Source organism: Phocoena phocoena, chromosome 16 (assembly GCF_963924675.1).
Source record: "Phocoena phocoena chromosome 16, mPhoPho1.1, whole genome shotgun sequence".
NCBI classification, from domain to species: Eukaryota; Metazoa; Chordata; class Mammalia; order Artiodactyla; family Phocoenidae; genus Phocoena; species Phocoena phocoena.
Window position 1 is genome coordinate 29,670,775 of NC_089234.1, and position 16,268 is coordinate 29,687,042.

The 16,268-nt window shown below is 39.0% G+C and overlaps 1 protein-coding gene across 1 annotated transcript in view; it reads right to left on the bottom strand.

Annotated features, from left to right (window-relative positions):
• Positions 1 to 15,294, bottom strand: part of R3HCC1L (R3H domain and coiled-coil containing 1 like) — a 33,556-nt gene extending 18,262 nt beyond the window's left edge. The window contains exon 1 of the mRNA XM_065894337.1: positions 13,496 to 15,294. Within this exon, the coding sequence (XP_065750409.1) occupies positions 13,496 to 15,286 (1,791 nt within the window). The 5' untranslated portion in view covers positions 15,287 to 15,294. The remainder of the gene's footprint in view (positions 1 to 13,495) is intronic.
• Positions 15,295 to 16,268: the final 974 nt, after the last annotated feature.

Sequence of the window (16,268 nt, forward strand, 5' to 3'; positions counted from 1 at the left end):
AATCAAGCCTTGGTAAATCTAAGAAAATTGAAATTGTATCAAGTATCTTTTCAGACCACAACGCTATAAGACTAGGTATCAATTACAGAAAAAAATCTGTAAAAAATACAAACACATGGAGGCTAAACAATATGCTACTAAATAACTAAGAGATCACTGAAGAAATCAAAGAGGAAACCAAAAAATACCTAGAATCAAATGACAATGAAAACATGACTACCCAAAACTTATGGGATGCAGCAAAAGCAGTTCTAAGAGGGAAGATTATAGCAATACAATCCTACCTCAAGAAACAAGAAACATCTCAAATAAACAACCTAACCTTACACCTAAAACAATTAGAGAAAGAAGAACAAAAAAACCCCAAAGTTAGCAGAAGGAAAGAAATCATAAAGATCAGATCAGAAATAAATGAAAAAGAAATGAAGGAAATGACAGCAAAGATGAATAAAACTAAAAGCTGGTTCTTTGAGAAGATAAACAAAACTGATAAACCATTAGCCAGACTCATCAAGAAAAAAAGGGAGAAGACTCAAATTAACAGAATTAGAATGAAAAAGGAGAAGTCACAACTGACACTGCAGAAATACAAAGGGTCATGAGAGATTACTACAAGCAACTATATGCCAATAAAATGGACAACCTGGAAGAAATGGACAAATTCTTAGAAAAGCACAACCTTCCGAGACTGAACCAGGAAGAAATAGAAAATATGAACAGACCAATCACAAGCACTGAAATTGAAACTGTGATTAAACATCTTCCAACAAACAAAAGCCCAGGACCAGATGGTTTCACAGGCAGATTCTATCAAACATTTAGAGAAGAGCTAATACCTATCCTTCTCAAACTCTTCCAAAATATAGCAGAGGGAGGAACACTCCCAAACTCAGTCTGTGAGGCCACCACCACCCTGATACCAAAAGCAGACAAAGATGTCACAAAAAAAGAAAACTACAGGCCAATATCACTGATGAACATAGATACAAAAATCCTCAACAATATACTAGCAAACAGAATCCAAGAGCACATTAAAAGGATCATACAACATGATCAAGTGGGGTTTATCCCAGGAATGCAAGGATTCTTCAATATACGCAAATCAATCAATGTGATAAACCATATTAACAAATTGAAGGAGAAAAACCATATGATCATCTCAATAGATGCAGAAAAAGCTTTCAACAAAATTCAACACCCATTTATGAGAAAACCCCTTCAGAAAGTAGGCACAGAGGGAACTTACCTCAACATAATAAAGGCCACATATGACAAACCCACAGCCAACATTGTTCTCAATGGTGAAAAATTGAAACCATTTCCAGTAACATTGGGAAAAGGCAAGGTTGCCCACTCTCACCATTATTCAACATAGTTTTGGAAGTTTTAGCCGTGGCAATCAGAGAAGAAAAAGAAACAAAAGGAATCCAAATTGGAAAAGAAGAAGTAAAACTGTCACTGTTTTCAGATGACAAGATACTATAGATGCTACCAGAAAACTACTAGAGCTAATCAATGAATTTGGTAAAGTAGCATGATACAAAATTAATGCACAGAAATCTCTTGCATTCCTATACACTAATGAATAGGAATAGATGAAAAATCTGAAACACTCCCATTTACCATTGCAGCAAAAAGAATAAAATACCTAGGAATAAACCTACCTAAGGAGACAAAAGACCTGTATGCAGAAAACTATAAGACACTGATGAAAGAAATTAAAGATGATACCGACAGACAGAGAGATATACCATGTCCTTGGATTGGAAGAATCAACACTGTGAAAACGACTATACTACCCAAAGCAATCTACAGATTCAATGCAATCCCTATCAAACTACCAATGGCGTTTTACACAGAACTAGAACAAAAGTTCACAATTTGTATGGAAACACAAAAGACCCCGAATAGCCAAAGCAATATTGAGAAAGAAAAACAGAGCTGAAAGAATCAGGCTCCCTGACTTCAGACTATACTACAAAGCTACAGTAATCAAGACAGTATGGTACTGGCACAAAAACAGAAATATAGATCAATGGAATAGGATAGAAAGCCCAGATATAAACCCACACTCATACAGTCACCTTATCTTTGATAAAGGAGGCAAGAATATACAATGGAGAAAAGACAGCCTCTTCAATAAATGGTGCTGGGAAAACTGGACAGCTACACATAAAAGAATGAAATTAGTACACTCCCTAAAGCAATACACAAAAATAAACTCAAAATGGATTAAAGACCTAAACGTAAGGCCAGACACTATAAAACTCAGAGGAAAACATAGGCAGAACACTTTTTGACATAAATCACAGCAAGATCCTTTTTGACCCACCTCCTAGAGAAATAGAAATAAAACAAAAATACACAAATGGGACTTAATTAAACCTAAAAGCTTTTGCACAGCAAAGGAAACCACAAACGAGACGAAAAGACTATAGCACGGTGGTTAAGAATCCACCTGCCAATGCAGGGGACACGGGTTCGAGCCTTGGTCTGGGAAGATCCCACATGCTGTGGAGCAACTAAGCCCCTGCACCACAACTACTGAAGCCTGCGTGCCTAGAGCCAGTGCTCTCAACAAGAGAAGCCACCACAATGAGAAGCCTGCACACCACAACAAAGAGTAGCCCCAGCTCGCCGTAACTAGAGAAAGCCCACACGCAGCAACGAAGACCCAATGCAGCAATAAATAAAATAAATAAAATAAAAGAAATAAATTTATCAAAAAAAAAGAATGGGAGAAAATATTTTCAAACGAAGCAACTGACAAAGGATTAATCTCCAAAATATACAAGCAGCTCATGTAGCTCAATATCAAAAAAACAAACAACCCAATCAAAAAATGGGTGGAAGACCTAAATAGACACTTCTCCAAAGACACACAGGAGGAATTAGAGAAATGTACATCAAAACCACAATGAGGTATCACCTCACACCAGTCAGAATGGCCAGCATCAAAAAATATACAAACAATAAATGCTGGAGAGGGTGTGGAGAAAAAGGAATCCTCCTGCACTGTTGGTGGGAATGTAAATTGATACAGCCACTATGGAGAACAGTATGGAGGTTCCTTAAACTAAAAATAGAACTACCATATGACCCAGTAATCCCACTACTGGGCATATATACCCTGAGAAAACCATAATTCAAAAAGATACATGCACCACAACGTTCATTGCAGCACTATTTACAATAGCCAGGACACGGAAACAACCTAAGTGTCCACCGACAGATGAATGGATAAAGAAGATGTGGCACATATATACAATGGAATATTACTCAGCCATAAAAAGAAACAAAATTGAGTTATTTGTACTGAGGTGGATGGACCTAGAGTCTGTCATACAGAGTGAAGTAAGTCAGAAAGAGAAAAAGAAATACTGTATGCTAACATACATATGGAAACTAAAAAAAAACCCAAAAAACAAATGGTTCTGATGAACCTAGGGGCAGGACAGGAATAAAGATTCAGACCTAGAGAATGGACTTGAGGACAAGGGCAGGGGGAAGGGTAAGCTGGGATGAAGTGAGAGAGTGGCATGGACTTATAAATACTTCCAAATGTAAAATAGATAGCTAGTGGGAAGCAGCCGCATAGCACAGGGAGATCAGCTTGGTGCTTTGTGACCACCTAGGGGGTGGGATAGGGAGGGTGGGAAGGAGATGCAAGAGGGAGGGGATATGGGGATATATGTATACGTATAGCTGATTCACTTTCGTATACAGCAGAAACTAACACAACATTGTAAAGCAATTACACTCCAAAAAACATGTTAAAAAAAAAAATAGTACCTGACTTGCTATGACATAATTGCCTGATTCCTATTTGTAGAAGGGGACAAAAAGGGTGCAGAGAGCAGAAGGTCAACTAGGCATGGATCACTGAGCTTTTTATTTTTTGTTTGATACTAGGTTCTTCAAGATACAAAAGGAAAAACAAAAAGTTCTGAAGTCACAAGTTACTCTCTACAAACAAAAAATAAATATATGCTACATTATTTGGGAATAAAGTTATATTTATATCTGTCAGATGGGCATGTTAGATCAGCTGCTACTGTTATCCCAATTATAAGGATGGAAAATTACATCACAGAGAGACTAAAGGACATCCCTAAGGTTACAAATCAAATTACTGATAAAGTTTGAATCATAACTCAGGTCTCCTGACCGATAGTCTAGTATTCCTTCTGTAACATGATGAAATGGCCTTACAGTGAACAGAATCAGAAACGGTGGCTATATCAGTGTTCAGGACAACTAATTCCCTCTGATTAAGGATTTATGGATACAAGCAGTTCTGGGAGGAAAGGAGGGATGGAGGGAGGATCAATGGCAAAGCTGAAAAGAACTCAGGGGTGCTGATTTCTTTCCAGTCCTATATTCAAGACACCATATAGCTTATAGATTAAACTTCCCATAATACTGCTTTGATCATGACGTTCCTTTGATTAAAAATCTTCAATGGCTGTATTTAAAGCTCATAACCTGGACCCAACCCACCTGTGGTTGGCAGAATGACGGCCTCTCAAAGATGTCCATGTCCTAATTCCTTCAACTTATGAACATGATACATGGCAAAGGAGAATTAAGGTAGCAGGTGGAATTAAAGATGCTAATCAGATGACTTTAAAATAGAGAGATAATGCTGGATTATCTAGGTGGGCCCAATATAATCACAAGGGTCCTTAAAAGCAAATTGTTTCAGAAGAGTCAGTGTGTCAGAGTGAGGCAATATGAGAAAGACTTGGCTGGCCACTGCTGGCTTTGGAAATGGAAGGGGGCCATGAGCCAAGGAATGTGGGCAGTGTGTAGGAGAAGCTGAAAAAGGTAAGAAAATGGGTTCTCCCCTAGAGTCTTCAGAAAGGATCACAATCCTGCCAATACCCTAATTTTAGTCCTGTGAGACCCATTTTGGACTTCTACCTACAGAACTGTAAAAGACAAATTTGTGTTGTTTTAAGACAGTAGTTTGTGGTAATTTATTACCTCATTAATAGTGTACTAAAATATATACATTTCTAGCTTTATGTCATGTCATCCCTTAAAATATGCTACATTCCAACCAAAGAGTAATACTATGCCTAAACACATTTTGCTTCTTCCTGCCTATTGCTTTGATCACATTATTTTTGGTCACATGTATAATCTGACTCTTCCTCTAGACTTCTACAGCGTTTACCTCATCTGCACTACTTTTACAGTACTCAGTGTATAACACCCTATATTAATAAGACCTGTCTCTTCCTCCAACCTCAACCTGACCACCTAACCAACATTTAATGTACATTGAACATAACATTAGAGAAAGAACTTGAACAAAGAATTTTAATATGTAATAAAGTTATAAGAATGAAGAAGGTATTACCAGTGGATAGAGGGGAATGAACTTTGTTTCGTTCACTGCCCAAGTAAAGAAATTATACAGAGAAAAGTACCATAGGCAGAAGTGTGCAAAGGCATGCAAGGAGTGTGGTATTCATTAAACAGTTCAGTGTGGTTACACTAAATAATGTGAGGGCTTGGGGGAGTGCTATGGGCTTAATTGTGTCCTCTCAAAATTCATGAGTTAAAGCCATAAACCCCAGTACCTTAGAATGACTGTATTTAGAGATAATGCCTTTAAACAGGTAGTAAGTTACAACAGGGTAGACCCTAATCTGAGTGGTATCTTTATAAAAAGAGGAAATTTGGACACAGACACAGAAGGAAGACCATGTAAAGACACAGGGAGAAGACGGCCATCTACAAACCAAGGAGAGAGGCCTCAGAAGAATCTAACTCTTGCTGCCACCTTGATCTTGGACTTCTAGCCTCCAGAACTGTGAGAAAACAAATTTCTGTGGTACTTCGCCATAGTCAGTCTGGGGCACTATGCTCTGGCAGCCTTAGCAAACTAATACAGGGAGTAAGGCTGGAAAGAAAGGCTGGAGTTTCAGTCTCCTCATCAATATTCTGATTCTATAATTTAACTACAAGGGATGTGTCATATTTATCCCTATATCCCCCCCCGCACATGTTACCTTGCACAAACTGGGTGTTCAAAAAATACTTGTGGAATGAATAAAATGCACATGCCCCAAGTTAATTACTTTGTCCAAATGCATGCTTATCAAGACTGATTCTATATAGAGCCCCCATCAATAAGAACTTGATTTATGAATATATATTTTTTAAATGATTCTGGATGGCATTCTGAAATTTTGGGGGAAAATGACACTTTTTAAATTTCCCTTTGCCAATAAACTTTAATTGTTCTGGCTATATAAATCATGCAGAAAATCCAATTTAATAAATTATAAAAGGAAAACAACAAAATTTCAAAACAGATCATCTAAACTTCTGATAGTGACAAATTCAGGACCTAAGCCTGGGAACGTTCCATATTTTTTACAAGCTCTCACAGCCTGGAATGCCTTGTCTGCTCCTGATCCTTCTCTTTTAAGACCCAGCTTCAATCTTTATCTCCTCTTGAAGCGTTCCCTATTGACTCTATTTTGATGGTTTCTCCATTCCCTATACTACCGTATCATAACTCTTGGCAGTTGGATATATACCGTATTTCATCAGTTCTAAGATGCACATTTTAACATCTCCAACACCAGTATGCATCTTAATCATGCATATTGTCACTGCTTGTCTGAATATGAATGAGCACCAAAAGCACCAGTACCAAAATTTGCACAAAGGGTGGTCAGCAGGGTGGAAGAAAATCTGAATATAAGAATAGCCCTATATAAGTGCAAAGCTGGCTTAAGAATCCAGCAACAATGATTTTTACTTCTTTTATGTATTCTTTTAAGAAATGCTGTATTGTCAAAGTTGTTGATGGAACAGAAGATGGTAACAGGCTGGAAAGACATCAGTATCAATGACTGAGTCAAAAAATTATTAGGACTTCCCTGGTGTTCCAGTGGTAAAGAATCCACCTTCCAATGCAGGGGACATGGGTTCGATCCCTGGTTGGGGAACTAGGTTCCCACCTGCCATGGGGCAGCTAAGCCTGCACACCACAACTTCTGAGCTCACGTGCCTCAACTAGAGAGCCCAGGTGCCACAAACTACAGAGCCCACGTGCCCTGGAGCCTGCACGCCACAAGTAGAGAAGAGAACACCTGCACATCACAACTAAAGAGAAGCCCATGCTCCACAACGAAAGATCCTGCATGCCTCAAATGGAGATCTCACGTGCTGCAACTAACACCCGACACGGCCAAAAAAACAAATAAATAAAATTAAATTTTAAAAAAAGGAAGAAAAAGGAACACTTGGGTTCTAATTCAAAAAAAAAGAAATCATTAGAAAGAGTTGGACTATAAACACACAAAGTTTTAGGAAATGAGAACCAATTTATTTCACCTACATTTTCTTTATGTAAGAGATGATGTGATAAAAAAATTTGTCTAATTAAGAGCTCTTTCAGTATGTATAAAATTAAAATTCTAAAGGGTAAGCATTGTGTAAAAGTTTAATTTCTGGGCTTCCCTGGTGGCGCAGTGGTTGAGAGTCTGCCTGCTGATGCAGGGGACACGGGTTCGAGCCCTGGTCTGGGAAGATCCCACATGCCGCGGAGCAACTAGGCCCGTGAGCCACAACTACTGAGCCTGCGCGTCTGGAGCCTGTGCTCCTCAACAAGAGAGGCCGCGACAGTGAGAGGCCCGTGCACCGCGATGAAGAGTGGCCCCCACTCGCCGCAATTGGAGAAAGCCCTCGCACAGAAACAAAGACCCAACACAGCCAAAAATAAATAAATAAATTTATTAAAAAAAAAAAAAAGTTTAATTTCTTTCTTAGTGATACATAAAATAATGGTATATTTCACAATCAACAGCATTTTCAATTCAATGAGATAGAATACTTCTTTATTTTTTTCTAGACATTTCTGAGAATAAGTTTCATCAGCTCCACAAGACTATAAACTCCTTAAACATTCTTATCCTTCTCTTTTATCCCTCATATCACCAATATCAGAGCTGGGCACAGTATAGCTGTACAATGTCTGTTGATTGGCTGAGAGCTTTAGGTAGAGGCAAAGGCTTACTGTCATGGAAAAAGCCCAGGGTTAGAAACCAGGAGACTGGGATTCTAGTGCCAACTCTGGCACTAACCTTAGCTAGGTCAGTAACAACCTTTCTGGGCCTTACTTGCCTTATCTATAAAGCAAGAGGTAAACATAAAACATTACGTTACAGGTCCCTTTCAATGCTAACATTCCACTTTTTTAAAAAAGACATACAGTTTTCTCTCTTAGACAGGTTAAAGTTCCAGGTCTTAGTCCTTATTGTTCAAGGCCTATGTTATAATCCTGCCTCTGATCTTGGAAGGTAGGAATAAGAACACTTCTGTAGGTACTTTTTTTTTTTTTTGCGGTACGCGGGCCTCTCACTGTTGTGGCCTCTCCTGTTGTGGAGCACAGGCTCCGGATGCGCAGGCTCAGTGGCCATGGCTCAGCGGCCCAGCCGCTCTGCGGCATGTGGGATCTTCCCGGACCGGGGCACGAACCCGCGTCCTCTGCATTGGCAGGCGGACTCTCAACCACTGCACCACCAGGGAAGCCCCAGGTACTTTTAATTAAACATAATAAACCATTTTAAACTATAGTTGTGGCTATAACAAATTTAAATATTAGGGATATCAGGTTACAGGGACATGGACAACAGAGACTTGACCAGGAGTTAATGGTATAACATTACTGCGGTTGCTTCAAATATCACCATGTCTATTCACATAATTACTTACCGAATTAACCCATATAGGTAATTCTCAATTATGTAGGTTAGGTTATTCAAACCTTTTGCTTCTATTTTCTCTTCCACTATTACCCTGTAGCTACTTAACTGCTTACTAACTCAGTTTCTACTCTTCAGTAGAAACTGAAGAAAGTAAATTTTTCATGTTTGTCCTTGGTAATGTGAATAAATCAAAAGCTAGAATTAAAATGTTTCACCCATTTAACTTCCTATTTTTGGCAAATAGGGAAATAACACTATCTTTTAAAAAGTATTTCAAGCCTTTTCAAATTTTTCATGACCTAAGTTCCAACACATCCAAAAAGAGTTCCCTTAAAAGATAATAAAACTACAGTGTATAATATACCGCATAAGTTATGGCTTTCATCCCTTTTCTATACTGCTTTGGGCATAAATCCTTTACAACAGCAGAAGGATAAATTCAGACTTTTAAACTCCAACTTTTTTTAAAATTAATTTTTATTAGAGTATAGTTGCTTTACATAACATTTTATACATTAAATATAAGAGTAGATAATGTCTTCAGTGGTGTTTCCTATCTGCAAATAAAGTTATCTAATATATCTAGGCTATGCCTCCACTGACCTTATCAAGAAACCAAGGCCAGAAATGCAAACTCTGACTTCATAAAATTTATTAACACAGAATGAGTAGAATGCCATTCAAGGTGCCATCTAAAGATTTCTCTAGGGACTTCCCTGGTGGTCCAGTGGTAAAGAATCCGCCTTATAATGCAGGTTCGATGCGGGTTCAATCCCTGGTCAGGGAACTAAGATCCCACATGCCGCTGGGCAACTAAGCCTGCGTGCCACAACTACTAAGCCCGCGTGCCACAACTAGAGTCCACATGCCGCAAAGTTCCAGAGCCCACTCGCTCTGGAATCTGCGTGCCACAAACTACAGAGCACATGCACCCTGGAGCCTGCGTGCCACAACTAGAGAAGAGAAAACCCACATGCCACAACTAGAGAGAAGCTCACAGCCCGCAACGAAGAGCCCACGCACCACAAGGAAAGATCCTGCATGCCTCAACGAATATCCCACGTGCTGCAACTAAGACCTGACGCAGCCAAAAATAAATAAATAAATCTTAAAAAAAAATTTCTCTACAATAGGTATCAGCAACATCTCAATATCACTGATTATCATCAATGAGAGAAATCCATGGCCATAGCTTTGGATTAAGGCACAGTAAAAGAGAAGGAAGGGCAAAAGTGATTAAGAATGCAGAAAAGGAGAACCAAAGGAAGTAAGAAAAAAGAAAGCTACAATAATGAAGCATGTCAGATGATCACTTACTGACCCCAGTGCCAGAGGACAAATTTGAGAGCTCTAGTTTCCTCTAATGAATAGTAACATATGGTACACGAATATATGGGCAGAGACCAAGTGAATATCCTGAACCAACTTGGACTTGGCTCCTATTGAGACAGTACAGAAAGGCTAATATGGCAAACTGATGCTGGCATTCTTGGGAAGATGCTATCCAGACTGAACAGTGAAAACACTGTGGCAGATTAAATTTTAGTCAAGAGGAAGACTGAGAAAGCCGGGGAGACATATCTGGATTTCCTCGTCTTCCCAGCATGGTTGGGAAGACCAGATGGAAAGATACCACTGATGAAGTATGAACATGAGCAGGCATACACAGAAGGAAGATGGTTTGGGAACGAATGGTGTTCCTTTTCTCTTTTCCATGGTCATACCTTGTTAGCAACCTTCTATAACAAAAGGAAACTCCTACCTAAATATTTACCGCTATCTAAAAACACATCAGGACCAGAAATGGCCAGTGAAGGGACCAGATGTCAGTGTCTATCAACATCAATGTTATGCTGCTGGTATCTTACTAACCCTCCTACCAACAGGTTTGCTGATCAGTACAGGAGGCAGCAGAGGAAGTTTTATCTAGACAACAATAATTCCTGTGTGCTGGTACCAAGATCTCAAAGGGTTAAAAGAAGTCATGCCAACATCCTTTTCTTTATCAATGATCAACTTCAATTTCTGGGCATCCCATACCACGGTTTTAGGAGATGTGTAATCTTTGGAGACTCATCAAGAGTTGCAGTTCTGGGAGCTCAACAATGACCTAACCCCTTCAGGCAGTTTCAGAAGTTCAAATGTCACAGGAAACTGCTTCACATGCCAATGGTTACCACACCCTGTTCTAGAGCATACTTCCCTGCCTATTAGAAGTACTAGGCATACCTGTACGGCTAGCCATTGTCAACAAAGAAATAGGCCAGCTGGGAAAAGAGCCAAAAATCTTTGGTTGGAAAGTTTTCAAGGTAGACAGACACTCTGGTTTAGCCTTTAATAACGTACATTTGGAACAGTATAAATAATAAATTAGGAGTAATAGTCACCAAAGCTATTAATGTTCTTGGATTTGTGACATCTTTTAATAACATTATTATTATCACATCTTCTGAAACCCAGAGCACAGGAGGCAATAGCTTGGAGTTGGATCCATTACTTGCATTCTCAATCCAACTTCTTTCTTGCTCTCATCTATCCTCATGCCTCCACACAGACTCCAATCTCTACCAAACACCTCAGAAGATATACAAACGCAATACGCAGGCACTGGCTGTCATCAGCTTAAAACACTACCTGCTCCGTTTTCCTGCCATTCCCAGCTTTAGGTCAGGCTAGTGTCCTCTGGCTATATTATTATGCTTCTCAAAAGACTCAGCTGCCTAAATTCTTCTGCACCTAAACAGTGTTAAGAGCTGAACAACAGAGTTGCACACCTAAACCTCCCTCCCGCCAATACAGAAGCCATATCCCTAAGCTACCACACGGAATCCAAGTTCCGGCAGCAATGATGTTTTGAAAGCTCCTGGAGGCTAACCTAAAAAGGCAGAAAGCAACTCTGCCCTACTGCCTACGTCCATTCAGTAAATATTTACTAGGTCTACCATGTACAAAAGGCTCTGTGTCCCATGCCCTTCTTTTGTAGGAAGCTGTTTCTTCTCTCCCACGTACACCTGTGCTCTCCTACCCCCTTAAGCAGTCCCTTTGCCAACTCCTAAGAACACTGCTTCCTTCCCCAGACTAAGGCCTTCTCCCAATGCCTGGATCCTTAATAACTTCTCTATATTCACCTAACTTACCATATTATTAGTACATCTTAGCCTGATTTGGGTCTAAAACCTCTGCTGAACAGTGTTTTGCTTTCTAATTATGAGCTGACAGCCACTTCTGGTTACCACACTCACATCTTGATATAATTTAAGTTTGTATGTTGTCTTTGAGCTGTGATTCTCACTTTATGTGCATCAGAATCATTTGAAAGTCTCGTAAACATAAAGACAGCCTGGCTGAAGGGTCTGCATTTCTAACAAGTTCCCAGGTGCTGCTTATGCTGCTGGTCCAGGGACCATACTTTGGGGAACTATCACCTTTGAGAAGCCGATAAAAGTTATGAAAAACTGCACTTACGTATAAAAGTTTGCATGCAATTTCAAAGGATTCATGAATGTTAATTTGTAGGTGCCTTCTGCTCTATATTCTTTTAAGAAATGTTTAAGACCTGCTGTTTCCTGACTTGCCCATAAGAAGTACTAACTGTGGTACAAATGTGCATGCAAACACCTCCTAAGAATAAGGAGGAAGTGCATGGTACTGGAAAGTCAATTCTGTCCAATGCGCTGCCCTCTTCAGTCTCAGGTGTCTCTTTTATACATGCTTGTGAACATTTTTCTGTACTTCTGGTTCAACTCTCAGAATCAAAAGACTCATCACTTAGTATTTAAAAGGCTCTATGGAGTCACTCAAACAAAACTATTTTATAGGGGAGGAAGTGGTCTGGTAGAAAGAACATAAATACTGGATTAAGACAGAAGTAGATTGAAATACTGATTCCGCTTGTCTTAAAGATACAACCATTAACCTTCAATTTCCCCATTTACAAAACTGGAGATTTTATAGGGAAAATCACTTTTTCCCTTTCTGGGCAAAGGTATAAGGAATAAAAGGGGGAATGATTCTACTATTCAAAACCAATGATTCTTATTTATGGTAAGGAATTTAAATGCTGGAAGAGGGAATGTCTAAACTAAGAAAATGAAAAAAATTGAACTAAATAATTTCTAAGATGCCTTCAAATCCAACATTTTGTATTTATGAACTCTAACTAGCCAGCATATTCAACAATCATTTACTCTTCAACTCAGCACAAACTCCTTAAAAAAACAATCATACCTTCATTACACCCTTCCCTTCCCTCTATAGTGTCTAACATCATTCCAACATCTGCTGCAAAAATAAAATAAATATGAATAATAAATTATTCTTCTCCCCTCCAACAGGCCAGTGTGAAATACATCTTGTCAACACAGAAAAGCCCCTTGGAAGAAGCTTCCCTCTGTGTCTTCTCAACAGTTAGCCAGAATCCATTAAATGCATCTTTAACCTATTCAGTAAGGTCTCTCAGGATTTGACTGTAATAGATATAGTTCAACACTGTATGCTTTGTTTCTTAAAGATCTATCAGATATTCTTTTCTCAATCTACAATCCTATTACTGGGTTGGCCAAAAAGTTCGTTCAGGTTTTTCCGTAAGATATTATGGAAAGACCCGAACGAACTTTTTGGCCAACCTAACAGTTTCTTGCAAAACTGTTACATTGGATGTCATGTGTGTGAATGTATAAATATGTCTATCAAAATTACCCCCAAAATCCTAGGTCCTATGAATTGATGAACTACCTAAGAGCCAACCAGTTTCCACTAAAACATACCTCTTGTAGAAGACGCGGGTCCAGGCAGTCACCATCATCATTAAACATAGACTCCCAGCTCTCTTCAGTAGCAGCACTTGCTTCTGTGTGAGACGTATCAGCTGCTTTCGATTCCATGGATGTTTCCACAGATACTGATTCTATATGAGGAAAGGTTACACCAAATTCTGTAGTCTCTGAGCCATCTTCTTTTGTTTTGAACTCTTCAGCAGTTTTAAGTTCATGCAATGCCTCTGTTATATCACCAGTACAATCTTGATCACTGCCCAAAGCACTGTCCGAAAATACTTTTGTCCCATTTAACATACTGAGCTCAGAGTCCAAAAAAGTGTTACAATTACTACCAGCAATCTTCTTTACAGGTAAGGAGGAAGCACAATCTGACAAGCTCTCTATCAACTTTCCTGTTGACTCTGTGAAACTAGGTGAAACGCTCTCAGCATAAATATCTGAGCAAGCAGTCAGGTTGCTGAAATGTTCAGTGTCATTCCCCCTTTTAGCTGCATGAAGAGGGGATGTATCTGCACTTATTTCTAAATAGTCTGAGAAACTACTTGTGTTGCTACAGGCCTCATGAGCTACTCTAACAGCAACTACAGTTATTTGATCAGATATGATATCTGTAATGTCCATCATACATGTCTTATTGGTAATGTCACCTACACTCTTAGACCCATTATTTGTATATGTTTCATGAGCAAGGACAACTGTATCAGAAGATTCACACCTTACACATAACTCATCAGCAGTGCTGTCATTCTCCTCACACTCTCTAATCATTGTTGGATCAAAAATGCCATTTATGCTCTCTAATTTGCTGACTATAGTCATCTGATGAGAGATGTGACCCACAGTCTCAGGAATGGAATCTATACCTTTCTGACCCAAGATGAAATCTGTACTGTTGGCTGTATCACCAACATTCTCAGCATCCAAGTCTATGCAAGTCTGATCAATGATACCAACTGGACTTCCAGGAACAGAATCAGTGGTGATGCCTCCACTGCTGCACTTCAGCATTCCACCAGATGTCTGCATGCCTTGTTGTACAATTCCAGAATCAGAGCTTGGTTTTACTGGTGCAATCATACTCTCAGGTTTCACCACAGAACTAAAATCTCCAGGAAATTGGGATAGTATCTCTGCAACCCTGGCTTCAGTTTCCATTCTGCTTTCCAAATTTCTATCTTCAAATGTTTCCCCATTTAGTTCATGCCTATAGAAATCACAGAATTCCACATTTTGGAATGGTTTGTTTGGAACCTGAGCCTTACTGATTTCTGAACAAGACTGAGATTGAAGCAACCCATCCTGTTCTGTCACATCTCTGGTTTCAACCTCCAAACACTCTACCTTCTTTGGTTTAAAATGTCTTTGTAAAGGTACGATAGGTATAATCCCAGGATTTGGGACTCTTTGCTGATGTCCTTGGGATAATATTTTTTTGGATTCTGTGGTTGCCCTCTTAGTACAAACACTATCTTTATTTCTTTCTTGAAGCCACGCATCTTTATTAAATTTTGTTGAAGCTTTCTTTCCTTCCCTACGATTGTGTTCCTTTTTATCTGGATTAATACTTAGTCTTTGAGCCTCACACTTGTCTCTAATGATTCCTTTTTGAGAGAAAGAATCTTCCTTTTGTTCTTCTTTCACCACGGAGTTAGGTGGACCACAGCTTTTTCCCTCATCACCTGATTTGTGCACTACTATACTCCTTCGAGCTTTGGGTACATAAAGTGCCATGTCAGGCCTCCTGACTCGAACTCTGCATCTCTCTGCTTCTTGCTGCATGGCACCACCTCAATCTGCAAGAAAAAAGAGAGAAAGATTCAATTACCAAAAACTAATTACAATGTATTGAGCCAAGAGATTTTAAAAGACTAGGTAGAGGGCCTACTAATCCATCCTATAGAAACCCTTAAGTTAAAAAAAAAGTAAAACCTGCCATAAAATAATTAATGCAATCAGGTAAGCAACTAAGGAGAGTAAATTCCAAAATAACTCACGAGCCCATGAATTTTATCCATATAGCCTCTTTCCTCTACCTTCCAAGTTCTCTCTACTTTTTAACAAGTAGCTTTGTCTTCAGCTGAATTAAAACAGATGAGAAAAGTGATTATAGGCTATCAGGTACTCATAAAACACAACCATCTTAGGAGCTCAAAATTTACACTGAAGAATACATTCAAGGAGAACCCCTAAAAGAACATTTGTTCAACATAAATATATATACATAAATATGATTTTAAGAGTAACATATGAATGAGAGTAACCTGAATGTGGGCTAGAAAATGAGACAACTAATCATGGACTGCTTTCTAGAAGATGCTGCTTGTGAACTATGATTTTTAGGAAAGAAACAGGTAGTGGGAAAGAAAAAGTCATCATTCTATTAACACTGTTTAATCAAGTGACCTACTATAAATTTTTCTTCCTTCTAGTAGCAATAAAATGGGTCTGGGTAGGATAAAGGAGGGTGGAGGCCAAGGAATGTGATGGGACAACTCACTGGTAACTCCCTGACAACCTCTACCATGGTTGGTCGATGGAATTTAACAAGGAGAAAAAATTTAACAAAGGTTAAATAAAACTTTATTTACTATCTACAAAATATGAGGAAATGTACTAGACAATCTCATACTGAGTTATTCTTTTCATCTTCAAAATAATACTGTGAAGTACATACTAGTTTGCCCAGAGCAAAGAGAATAAGAAGGTCCTACACATAGCAAAGAAACACCCATATACACTCAGAAGCACCCACTGTTAATAT